The 12,859-nt window shown below is 60.4% G+C and overlaps 2 protein-coding genes across 2 annotated transcripts in view; one reads left to right on the top strand and one right to left on the bottom strand.

Moving 5' to 3' along the window:
• The window catches only part of STIM1 (stromal interaction molecule 1), a 35,188-nt gene extending 33,508 nt beyond the window's left edge, over positions 1–1,680 (top strand). The window contains exon 12 of the mRNA XM_019612109.1: positions 30–1,680. Coding sequence (XP_019467654.1) covers positions 30–549 — 520 coding nt within the window. The 3' untranslated portion in view covers positions 550–1,680. The remainder of the gene's footprint in view (positions 1–29) is intronic.
• Positions 1,681–1,693: 13 nt separating this feature from the next.
• Positions 1,694–8,527, bottom strand: LOC100545254 (sodium-dependent proline transporter-like). Its single transcript, XM_010706257.3, has 15 exons — positions 8,341–8,527; positions 6,879–7,077; positions 6,092–6,223; positions 5,851–5,999; positions 5,315–5,364; positions 5,073–5,211; positions 4,862–4,996; positions 4,653–4,756; positions 4,407–4,531; positions 4,205–4,317; positions 3,749–3,883; positions 3,535–3,634; positions 3,137–3,255; positions 2,855–3,028; positions 1,694–2,418 (listed from the first exon to the last, which is right to left on the bottom strand). Exons 1-15 carry the CDS (start codon positions 8,404–8,406, stop codon positions 2,284–2,286), a joined length of 1,875 nt encoding a protein of 624 aa, XP_010704559.1. The 5' UTR covers positions 8,407–8,527; the 3' UTR covers positions 1,694–2,283.
• Between the last annotated feature and the right edge of the window lie 4,332 nt (positions 8,528–12,859).

Here is a 12,859-nt window from a genome sequence, read left to right as displayed (position 1 = left end):
CTAACCGTCTGTCCATCCTCTCCGTGCAGAGACCTGACGCGCTGCGACTCCGAGTCGTCCATCCCGCACCTGAGCGAAGCGCAGCGCCTGCCCAGCGCCGCCCCCAAGCTGCTGGCCGCCCGGCCCGCTCTGCTCACCCGATCCATCGAGGATGCCGGACCCGGGCACACCCCAAACGGAGGCAGCCGACACGCGGAGCCCCCCGGCCCGGAGCGACCGTCCGAGAGCCCCTCGGTGATGAAGAAGATGATGATGGTGAACCACGGCATGGAGAAATCCTCCAGCCTGGGGGAGATCGGCCACCCGGCGGCCTCCAAGCACAGCCACTCGGATTCCTCGCGGTCGCACAGCCCCAGCTCCACCGACCCCGACACCCCATCCCCCATCTCTGACTGCCGGCCCAACAGCTCCAAGAGCACCCGCATCCCGCAGCTGGCTGCCAAGAAGGGCGCAGGGGATGAGGACGGCAGCCTGACGGGCGACGAGATCGACCCGGGCCAGAGCAAGAAAAAGTTCCCCCTAAAGATCTTCAAGAAGCCCAGGAAATAGAGGGGGAGGGCGGAGGAACCCCACGGAGCGACCCGCTGGCACCGGGGGAGCGCGCCCGGCCCCGGGCGTTGGGAACCGCGTCCCCGCGGCGAGAGGAGCTATTTAAACTTATTTATTGGCCGGGCTGAGAAGCCAGAAGGCATCTGCTCCCCCCCCCGAAGGCGACAGCCGCCCTGTCTCACCCCCCCTCCCCGTCGCTGTAGTCCCTGGCTTTGCTGTGCATGGCTTCCAGTTATCCGCCTCCGCTCGGCCACACGGCGTATTTGGGTTTGGTTTCAATGCGGTTTTATTTGTATTTTTCTATTTTTTACCTTTTCTTTTTCGGTTCTTCTGCCTCCGCCCGCCCTGCGCACAGGTCGGGGCGGCCGGGGGTCGGGGGGGCCGGGGGGATGGATGCCCTCCTGGCTCCCGATGGGCTCTGAGCCCCCTCCCCGTGGTGCTGCGTTCTCCTGCTCGCACCCCAGCAGCGCTGCCCGCTGGGGTCACCGGGGATGGAGCTGGGGCACAGCAGCCGCCTGTAGCTCCGTGTGTCTGCCTGGAGAGGGCCGGGTTGGGCTCGGCTTCGGGGCTGGGGGCGGCGCAGACGGATGGCCGCACTGTGGGGTGGGCTGTGTGCCCCACAGGCGTGGGCGTATGGGGCGAGCGGAGGCCCAGCGGGTGCCTGAGGCCGCCGGAGCTGCTTTGCTCAGGGCTGATCTTTGCCCTGGCGCTCGCTGCCCTGCCCGGCCCCCCGCACAGCACCGCTATGGGGGGCCGCTGCCCCGAGGCCGACCCAGACCCACTGAGTGCAGAGGTGAGGGGATGCCGGCAGCCTCTGGGGCCGTGCTTTGTGCCGGAGGAACGTATCCACATACATTACCAATACGGGAAGGGCTGGAAAGGTGTTTTTCGTTTCGTAGGTGGTAGTTAGACAATGACACTGTTGCTTTGAGATAAGTGAAAATTTCCTCTCAGTGACTTTAAGTGCCTGCAGTGCCCAATGCTGCGCTCCGGGCGCTGCTCCCGGAGGGGGGGTCGGAGATCCACGGAGCGGAACTGGTGGTGACGCCTCTGCCAACTCGATTTATTTTATTTTATTTTTGGGTCATTTCATAAAACTTTTAAATCCAATAAAGCATGTAGTCTATTTTACGAGCAGGCGCCTGCTGTGCTCTCTTCCTGCCCTGCAGAGGTGGGGTCCCGGCTGGGAGGGTCGGGGCAGGTTGGTGCACAGTGGGAGAGCCGCTGCAGGGCTGGTTGCCCAGAGGAAGGATGGATGGACACCAGGCCGGGCTGAGGACACCGCCCACGAGAGCCCGGGCAGCCTCCAAGGAAGGCTCTGCCACGTGGGCTCATCCCCACCTGGCCTGTCCAGCAGTGTGTGGGGATGACGAGCTGGAAAGGAGCTCATTGCATCGGTGTGCTGCAGCCCCTGAAGCTCCAGGCTCACCCTTGGGCCATCCCAGCCCCGGGCTCAGGATGTGCACAGGGCCACGCAGAGGCGGCTGCTGCGGGCAGAACGCTGCCAGCCCCACTGGGTGCATACAGCTGCCCCGAAGTGCTGAGGAGATGGTACCCACGGGCCAGCAAAGGGCTGGAGCGCAGCCCAGACCGCCAGCCCTGCTCATAGAGAGTCCCTTCGAGGCGCCTTTTGGAGCACACAGAACGTTTCCAGGATAGAGGATTTAAATCCACGCTGGGATCAGTGATCACCAACCTCTGGGATGCATCACCACGGCGCTGCGCGGCGCCGGTTCAGCTCTCGCTGTGCGGCGGTGTGGTGAAGTCGCTGCTGCTCAGGGTGATGGTGAAGGGCACCTCGATGATGTCCTCGGTGCTGGAAGCGGCCCTCCCCCAGGAGTGGAGGGGCTGCATGGCTTTCTGGAAGCGCTGCGGGTGCGCGAGGGTGGGGGGCTGCTGCAGAGTTGTTCAGCCCCCACTCTGCATCCAGACCTCATGGCTTCAGCCCCTTTTCTCTCTTGGTGAGGGGAGAGCATCACCCCCGGTCTGTTACTGCCCTCTGTCCTTGTCTCCAGCAGTGGGGCAGCCCCTGCTCTGCCCCAGTCACTGTTCCCATCCCCGTCTCAACACCATCCCCATGTCTGCATTCCTGTCTTTCTCCCCACCCCCATCCCAACTCCATCCCCATCCCCTCCTCATCCCATCCCCATCCCCAACCTCATCTCCGTCCCACCCCCCATTCCATCCTGACCCTCATCCCATCCCATCCCCACCCCTATCCCACCCCCATCCCATCCCCACTTCCACCCCATCCCCATTCAGTCCCTATCCCCGTTCCACCCCAACCTGCCCAGTTCACACTCACATCACTCAGTGTCCCAGTCTGGTGGCACAGAGCCACGATGGCACCGATGGGGATCTGCACACAGCTGAGGACGCCCATGCAGACACCCAGGCTGGTGCCCCACGCTGGGAACTCATAGGTGCCGTAGTGCAGGGGAATGTTGTACATATCCAGGAATGTGAAGATGAGTGTGAACTGTGGGGATGGAGTGGGCAGCAGTGTGGTGACGGCACTGTGGGGATATCAGGGCCACCCGGGCTGCCCCCCTGACCGAGAGGAGCTCAGGCAGTGCCCAACACTTACCAGCAGCAAGCAGGGGGTGAAGAAGACCCAGCACACCTTGAAGCAGCCCAGCACACGGCTGTACCACGGTGGGCAGCGGCAGATCATGGTCACAATGTCCCGGCAGAACTGCTCAATGCCTGCGGGACACAGGGGGTCACAGCCAGCCTCCCACCCCAGCAGGGCTCTGTGCTGGACACCCACAGCCTCTGTGCCCCCCCCGGGACATCAGGATGGTGCTTGGCGCTGAGCAGCCCCACATGTGGATGGGCAGTGCTGAAACCGCTTCCCAGGGCGCAGGGAACATCACAGCCCAGCTCTGCTCCATGGAAGCCCCCCAGTTCTGCCCATGGAACCCCTCAGTTCCACTCCATGGAGCCCCCCCAGCTCCGCTCCTTGGAGCCCCCAGCTCCGCTCACCATAGCAGGAGGCGATGCCGATGCACATGAGGAGGGTGATGATGATCAGCCCGAAGCTGGTGCTGTAGGTGTCAATGAGGGTGAACCAGAAGATGCCACCCTACGAGTGGGCAGGACGTGGGGTCAGCGCCTGGGATCCATGCAGGGGGGCAGGCACTGCCCTCTGTGCCCCTAGGACAGCCCCCAGGATGCATCCAGCATGGGCCCCACGCACCTGGGTGACGAGGAGGAGCCCCAGGAGGTAGAAGGAGAAGCAGAGCACAGCCAGGAGCATCACCTTCCTCTTCCCCTCCCGCAGGGCTGGGAACTCATCCATGATGGCGGTGTTGATGGCCTCGATGTTCCCAAACTGAGGGACAGGGATGTCAGGAAGGGTAGCAGGAAACCCACCTTCACCAGGAGGTCCCCACAGCACCTTGTCCCCATCGCACTGAGCACATGTGGCCTTGGGTGCATCCCCACCAGGGGCACATAGCTGCCTCACCTCCCTGGGTGGACCCCAACCATGGGGACGTGGCTGCATCCCACCCCAGTGGCAGCCCCACACACAGAGCCCCCCAGCCTCACGTTCTGTGCACATTTTGCCTCCTGCATGCCGAGGTCAGGGTGTACCTGGCACCCCAAGGCCAGGCACAGGGCGGGACAGGGGGCTTCCCAGTGTGACAATCACCAAAGTGTCCACTCCCAGCATGAAGAGCATCAAGAAGAAGAGGATGGACCAGAACGGGGAACCAGGCAGCAGGGAGAGTGCCTCAGGGTACGCCACGAACGCCAGCCCAGGGCCTGCAGAATGGGGACATGAGGATGTGGGAGAGCACCGTGGTGCTCAACTGCATCCCCTCACACAGCACCCCGTGTCTCCAAAACCATACCAGACTCAGCGACGCTGCCCACAGGGATGTCCCTCTTCAAGGCCATGTGTCCCAGCACCGAGAAGATGGCGAAGCCAGCAAAGAAACTGGTGCAGCAGTTCCCGATGGCGATGACCAGGGTGTCCCTGCCAGGAAGAGCATCACTACCCCATGTCCACGGGGAGGAGTGGGGCACCCGCTGGGGCCACGCATCCCCAGGGACCGCGCATCCCCCTTGCTGCCCCTCGGCACCCACCCCCAGCTCACCGAACGACGTTGTTGTCAAATTTGTTGTAGGAGGCCATGGAGAGCAGCCCCCCAAAGCCGATGCCCAGTGAGTAGAAGATCTGCGAGGCCGCATCGCTCCATACCTGGGGGCATGAGGCCATGGGGGGCTGCAGGGTCCCACCGCCCCCACTGCCCTCATCTGGGGGTGCCCACGGGTCTCACGGTGCCCGGCCCCGGCGTGGCGTTACCCGTGCACTCAGCAGCTTGCTCCAATCCGAGGAGAGGTAGAAGCGGACGCCATCGAGGGAGCCGGGCAGCGTGGCCCCACGCATGATGAGGACGAGGAGAATCAGGTAGGGGAAGGTGGCCGTGATGTACACCACCTGCACAGGGCACAGCTCAGCCCCGCTCCGTCGGTGCAGCATCCCCGAGCCCCAGCCATGCCCCCGCCCCGCTCACCTTGCCTGAGCTGCGGATGCCCCCTAGCATGCACAGGAAGACCACGATCCAGGCTGCCAGCAGACACAGTGCAAGCAGCCACTGCACAGAGCCGGGGTCACCAAGGCCAGAGCTGTGTGTCACTCCCAGCACCTGCTCGCTGAGGTGTGGGGATGGGAGTCAGTGGGACGGGGATGCTGAATCCCAGAGCCCCCACACTGCGGGACCGGGGGGAAGGAGCCAGCTTGCTTCCACCAACTTACTTCCAGAAAGCCTCACTGGCACTGGCATGGGTAGCACTTCCTGATGCATTCTGCAAAATACCATCATCATCATCATCACCATCACCACCATCATCATCATCACCACCATCATCATCATCACCACCATCATCAACATCACCACCACCACCATCATCATCATCATCACCATCACCACCATCATCATCATCACCACCATCATCAACATCACCACCACCACCACAACCATCAACATCAACATCATGGCCATCATCATCACCACCACCACTCCCATCATCATCATCACCGCCACCATCACTACCAAAGCCATCACCATCACCACCACCCCCACCATCACCACTCCCACCATCACTCCCACCATCACCACCATCATCCCCCACCCTTCCCACTATCACCACCATCATCATCACCCTCCTCCAACCCTCCCTGGCCCCAGCCCCAGCCTGATCTGCTGCCCCTTCCCCAGCTGCGGGTGAAGCCTGACCCTGAGGGATCCCCATCCCTGGATCCCTGTCCCATTCCTGCTCAGGGCTGCTGACCTGGCAGAGCTCGGCGTTCCGGGGGGCATCGCAGGACCAGGGCAGGGGGCTCTGGAAGGACGAGCCCAGGTAGTAGAACGCCCAAGCGATGATGACGTTGTAGTAGATGGACACCAGGGAGGACACAACCAGCATGCCCACACCAACACCTGCACCGGGGAGAGGGGCTGCTCTGTGCCTGCCTTGGAGGGCTGGGAGCTGAGAGGGGCACGGGGAAAGGTGCCCTTGGTGCTGGGCCTACCTTGCAGGATGGGGCAGCACTTCCAGACGGTGATGGGCCCCGCGGCCCCGTACTGCCCCAGGCTCAGCTCCATCAGGAAGAGAGGCAACCCCACCAGGAGCAGCATGAGGAAGTAGGGGATGAGGAAGACGCCTGGGAGGAGGAGAGGGGCAGTGGGTCGGGGGATGGCCAGAGGACACAACAGGTCCTGCAACCCCCCAGGAGATGGGCACAGGGCAGGGAAACCCCCAGGCTCCCCAGAGAGCTGTGAGCACCCATCCCTGGCCTCAGGTGGGGTTTCGGGCCCCTGGACTATGGGAGATGTTCCTGCCCATGAAGGGGGGTTGGTGGTATTCGAGGTCCCTTCCCACTCAGACCAGGAGCCCCGTGGATGTGAAGCCCAAAGGGCAGCGTGGGCTCCTGCTGCCCATCCCAGCCCCAGGGAGCGCCCAGCTGTGTGCACCACTTCTTCCCCACTGCACTGCACAGAGCACGGAGTGCTGGCAGTGGGACACTGGGGATGAATGGAGGGATGGACATACCGAACCCCACACCCATGCCCCGAAGCAGAGTAGCATCCACAGCCCTGCCCTGGGGCCAAATTCCTTGGTGAAGGCAAGGTGCAAAGCTCGGCCCGGGTGCATCCACCCAGCTGCAGTGCTGGGCGCATCCTCATTCCTGCATGGCACCATGGAGCCAACTCGGGCACACTGCACTTTGCAGTGGGGTTAAAGCAGTGGGGCCAGAGGGCAGCGCAGGACCTGAGCCCTCCAAGCACACTGAGCCCCAGCGCCGGGGCAGCACCCACCTCCTCCATTGCGGTAGCACAGGTAGGGGAAGCGCCAGACGTTGCCCAGCCCCACGCAGTAGCCCAGGCAGGAGAGCAGGAAGGCGTGCCGCCCAGCCCAGGTGTCACGGGGTGGGTTGGGGGCCGGGCTCCCCACTGGAGCTGGGGGCTCTGCCCAAGGCTGGGGGGTGATTGGATCCTGTGTCTGGAAGATGTTCACCTGCAGAGGAACAAAGAATTGGGAACGCGTGCCCAAGATCACACCAGAGCAGAGGAGGATGAGGAGGATGGGGTGAGGAAGAAGCATCGCTGCGCACACAGTGCCAAGATAAGATATTCTGGCTCAGGGCGGTGTGCAGGGGCTCCGAGCTCAGCTCACATGCATCAGGACTTGGGATGAGCAGGACAAGGGCTGGGGCTCCTTGGCCTGCACCACTCCTCCCTAACAATGCGATGGGCCATAGGGAAAGTGATCTGCATCCAGCTGCATGGAAAGCACTCTTCCAGCTCTGCAGCCCCCAAAATCCAGCACGTACCTCCCTGCAGGCAGCAGAGCAGCCATGAGCAGCTATGTTTGTGGCATCATGCAGTGCTGCAGGGTGATGCTGTGGGGTGCCCTGGGATGCGGGCATTTGGGGTGCTCAGAGTCTCTGCAGGGCACTCCTGGCTGCTCTGGTGCAAAGTTCATGGGCACTTCCCCTCAGTGCCAGCGCCAGCGTGGGGCTGTGCCCCACAACAGAGCCGCCCCTGTGCCCGTGAGATAACAGAGTGCTGCACTGACTGTCTGGGCGACACAAACAAATGCAGATTGCAGGAACCGTGCCACCGGGACAAGGCCACAGGGAGGGCTTTGCCCTTTGCCTGGTGCTGCGTCAGAGCCGTCCGGGAAGCACAGCATGGGGATGCCCCATGTGATTACAGGAGCCAGCCCGAGCATGGAAACCAGGGGGTACTTAAGCCTGGGGTGCTGCTCCTGCACTCTGCACAGCCACCCAATGCACCCACATCCCAGCCATGGGGTCACAGCATAAGCCATTGGGTGAAGAAAGCAGGGAAGGCAGCGGGGGCACTTCAGCCCTCTGCAGATGCTCAGGCTTCTGCTGTGCATCAGCTCCTCTCAGCTCAGAGCGGGGCGCAGCAGACACAGCCTGCCTGGGTGGGTGGGAGCCCTGCCCTGCACCCAGCACAACACCCAGCATTCTGAGAACCTCCGCAGCTGTGCCCCGTGGGGATGGGGGCACTGCCTGATGGCAGTGGGGCTGCCCCAAAGGCTTCCAACCACTGCAGTGCCTGAGGGACAACGCGCTGCATGGGGACAAACCCCCACGCAATCCGAGCGTCCCCAGCGCTGCTCCCAGCAGAACTCATTGCGGGCACCCAACCTCCATGGGGCTGGGGAGAGGGGGACCTGCACCCAGCGGGCCCCCAGTGCTGAAAGCAAGGTCAGGACAGTGCAAGGATGTCCCCAGGGCCCCAGTCCTACCGTGGGCTCCGTTGGTGCGGCGGGGGCCGGGAGCCCCGTTGTGTGGAGATCCCCGCTGTGCGGCATTTCCTTCTGCAGGGTGTGCTCACCTGTGCCAGGTGCAGCTCCGCCCCATCTCACTGTGCACCCAGGTCCTGCCAGCCCTCAGGCAGCCGTGGCTGCGTGGTCCCCCCATGCTACTCGTCCCATAGCTGTGAGCTGTGGAGCCAAGGTGCGTGCTGGGGTGGCCGGCTGCAGCTCCAAGCCTCTGTCAGGTCGTGGTTTCAGTCTGCGCTCCTCGTGTGCCTGGGCTGAGACATGCAGAAGAGCATCCCCGTGCCCTGGCAAAACCACAGAATCGCAGAAACACCAAGGTTGGAAAAGACCTCCAAGATCACCCAGTCCAACCATCCACCCATCGCCAACAGCTCTCACTAAACCACGTCCCTCAACACAGCGTCAAAACATTCCTTGAACACCTCCAGGGTCGGTGAATCCACCACCTCCCTGAGCAGCCCATTCCAGTGCCTGGCAGGAGAGCATTAGGGCACTGCAAACTTCTGACCCAGTGCAGAGGAGAGGTGATGAGCTCCCACCCTGTGCTGCAGGCATGAGGGCATGAGGAAGAAGGGAGAGTGGTGCTAAAGGATGCAGGGATCCTCTGTGCCCTCCAGGCTGGACATCAGCCCAGCATGAGGAAGGAGCTGTGTTGAGAACCTCCCGTTCCAGGTGACGTTTGCTGGTTGCGTCCCCCAAAACACCCATCGCTGTCACCCTGCTTTCCCAGCTGGTCTCCGGAAAATCACCCAGGCCAACAAGGAGCAGAGAAACGGGCTCTGCATCAGCAGCTGAAAGAGAGCTGAGGTTAAAGCTGCGATCTACCCATGAAGCAGTTCTCCTATAGCACCCCATTCCAGCACGGAGCCATCTGCTCTCAGCATCTCTACCTCCAATCCAGGGACACTGGGTCAGATCACTGCCCTGCTCTGCATACCAGCTCCTGTCCATCCCAGTGTTACGTGCATTTTTCATGGGCAGTGCTCTGGCTCCGCCTCACTTTGGCCATGTCCATGATGCTCCATCCGGGGCTGTTTCTGACCTCTGAACAGAGCAGGTTCTTCAGAACCTGGAAATACCTCTGGAGCCAGGACTAACCCCCACTGCCGGGAAGGGAGAAAGGAGAATGACCTCCAATACAAATTTGGCTCTTCTCATCCAACAGCACCTCTGCGGGATGGGAATCGGACTTGAGCTGCCCAGTGTCCACTAAGCTGGCGACCCTGAAGGAACACAAAAAGTCTTTGAGGGCTGACTGCAACTGAATTCATGTGAGTAAAAGGAAACCAAAGAAGACGGAGCCGTTCTCTTGGTGAGGGTGGTTGCCTTCATCCCATGCCATCCACCAGGAGCTGCTGTGGTCCTGGGGCAGTGCAATGTCCTGCAGCCTGCAGGAGAGCAGTCTGCAAACGAGCAGCATCTCTACAGATGGGTCTGGGCCAAGGAATTAAATGTAATTCCACCCAAATGAGGGAAATGAAGAGGTATTTTTAGGTTGGGTCATTTTGGTGGCCTTGTTTATTGCAGTGCCTTATGAAAAGTTGCCCTGAGAGACACATTATTAAAATTGGGACATTAGCATAGTGTATAAAGATGCACAGAACAACCAAGATGTGGAGGATTAGAATTTTCCATCCTATTTTCTCCTCATAGAGCAGATCCCATAAGAAACCACACAAGAAATAAGATGTTCACAACTTCCCCTGTAGCCCAGAGGCATTCAGACCCCAGGTCCAGAGAGGGCTCCACATTACAACATCACAGCTCATAGGGGTGGGATGCAAATCCCTGCATCTCTCTCTTGGTCCATCATCGTTGGCTGCACCGTGCCAGGCTCCCAGGTGCTTTCAGAGCAACTCAGAGCACGAAGGCAAGAGGTGGCTGGTTGGAATTGACCATCTTTAATGACTGGATGATTCTATGAGGTGGGAGCCATGCACTCCTCGGGTCTGTCGCCCTTATCCACAGCAGAATCAGATCTGTTGTCTTGTGGCTTCACACTGTGGGACTTGGAGGTGAAACAACCTTGGTTCAGCTTTGGGTCCTGTCCCAGCTCGGTGCCATTCAATCATACAGCCGAGGCAGCCTGCTCGAACAACCCCTGCCATACAAACTATAGCAACCCGTGAGCACAGAAGCTCCATTCCAACCACAGCTGCCTCGGGGCTGGGTGGAGGTACAGTGCTGTGCAGCCTCAGGAAGTTTGGTTTTCGTGTTACATTTCCTTCCAAATTTGCCTCTTGGGCGTTGATGGTGGTTGTTCTGATCTTGCCACAGCCCTGCTGGAGGGGAGGAGGCTGCTGTTCCCCTGCAGCAGTTTAACCCATGACGCACAGTCACAACACGAAACAACTGCTCCACCTGCTATTGTTTTTCAAAAAAGAGCGAATAAAATACAAAGCACCTGAGGGCAAAGATCTGTGAGCAAAGCACAGGCTTCAAATGAATCAAGACGCAGTGTTTTTTCCTTCTGCAGGCCTTTTTCCAACCACACAGAGAAACAAACAACCCCCAATTTATTTCCATTTCCTGATCAGTTCCAGATATTCCTTCTGTCACCTCTCGGAAACGAGAGCTCGTTGGTGTCCAGCCTTGGTGCATGGTGCTCCCAGGCTGGATGATGCACTACATCTTCAGAGCCGGGCTCAGTGCTGAGGGATCAGCAACTGCCATGTTTGCTGAGCAGTGATGGAACCAAAACAATGTGCAGAGAGACAGTCAGAAACAAGGGGCTGGAGTACACGGCCCAGGGAGTGAGGGGTCACTGTCCCTGGAGGTGTTCCAGAGCTGTGGGATGTGACAGTGACTGGACACGGCCAGTGGGCACAGTGGGGTGGGCTGGGGTTGGGCTTGGGGATCTTGAAGGGCTTTTCCAGCCTTCTTGATTCCATGGCTCTATGAAATGGGGCTACATCTGCCTGGTGGATGGCCATTAGGGCCAGTCCTGTTCAATGAACGTCTTCATCAGTGACCTGGATGCAGGAATTTAATGCATCCTTAGCAGGTTTGGTAAGGACGCCGTACTGGGAGGTGCTGTTGACTCTCTGGAGAGACGACAGGCTGTGCAGAGGGATCTGCATAGCTGCTTAGAAGGGTTGTTACTGATAGGACAAGGGGAATGGTTTTAAAGTGAGCCAGGGGAGGTTTAGGCCGGATATTAGAAGGAGGTTTTTCCCCCAGAGAGTCGAGAGGCACTGGAACAGGTTGCCCAAGGAGGCTGTGGAATTAGCCCCCCAATACCCTGCAGGCATCCAAGGCCAGGCTGGATGTGGCTCTGGGCAGCCTGGTCTCTGAAGGTCCCTTCCAACCGAACCATTCTATTCTGTTCTAAATAACAGAGTTGCCAGTTGCTGCATGCCACCAGGGACCTCACTCAGAGTCCCACAGGGCCAGCCCCAGGCAAGGGCAACACACCATGAGGAGACTGCAGTCTCACAAAGCAAAACTGAGCGTTTCTGGTGCTGTGTTCATCTCAGCTTCCCTTCCCCACACTACGTGGGTGCACCTCTTGGTTGGAAGAGGCGCCGTTATCACAGCACCCAGCACATGTCAGCAGAGGAAGTGCTGACGGTTGGGGTTGTGTTATGCGTACAAGCCCCAGCAGTGCTTCGGGTGCTGCTGTCCTCGAGCACTGCCTGGACCCTGGGGCATTTTGAGGGAGTTGTGCAGGGGTACGTGGAGCTGTCATAAGCATGGGGGGAGCAGCCAGCCGCTCAGCACTGCCTCTCCCAATGCCTGAAGGGTGGCCACGGCCTCCTGAGACACCAAAGGGCTTTCTGCCATGATGCTATTCCTGTCTGCATCTAAGGGCACAGTGTCCCCACGACTCCCACAGCACTGTGGAGCTGCCTGTCCCCAGGGTGCTCTCCCTTCTCAAGGTGCCCCTCCCAGTCCCTCACAGCAAGATGTGGGCTGGCTGCCATGACAGCACACAGGCCTCCATGACAGCACATAAGCTGCTGTGTGCCTCAGGGGTTTTGGCGTTCTTTGGAAGGGGAGGGAGGGCTGTGGGAGAATCGTGTGGAGAGTCGCATTAAATAAGAGGTTTAAAAATATAAGTAGTATATAAATAGTATATTTAGTGCAATCACCAGTGTATTGTGGTTATGCGCATCGCGAAATGAGGTATTATGGCCCTTCGCAGCCGCCGTACGTCGCGCCCTCGCGCGGCAGCGAACCGCCTTGAGGGGGGAGGAGGGCACCGCCGCCATCTTGGAAGCAGGCAGGCAGCCCTCTCTGCCCTCGGTGGTTGCCGCTCCCCGGGAGGGCACGAGGGGGACGCGGGGGTAGAGCAGGGGTTGAGACTCCGCTAAGGACAAGAAACAGCTCCGAAGCGGCTGCGGAGGGGAAAGAATGAGTCGGTGCCCGGATCCAAGATGTCGCCCGCGGCCTCAGCCGATGGGGGCGGAGCGTACGGTGGCGCGGCGGGGTCAGCGCGGTTGGCGGGAGCGGGAATTGGCGCTCGGCAGCCGTTGGGAGCCCG

This window comes from Meleagris gallopavo, chromosome 1 (genome assembly GCF_000146605.3).
Source record: "Meleagris gallopavo isolate NT-WF06-2002-E0010 breed Aviagen turkey brand Nicholas breeding stock chromosome 1, Turkey_5.1, whole genome shotgun sequence".
Classification (NCBI taxonomy): Eukaryota; Metazoa; Chordata; class Aves; order Galliformes; family Phasianidae; genus Meleagris; species Meleagris gallopavo.
Note: the sequence above shows the minus strand (reverse complement) of the source record. Positions and strands in the feature narration are given on the sequence as shown.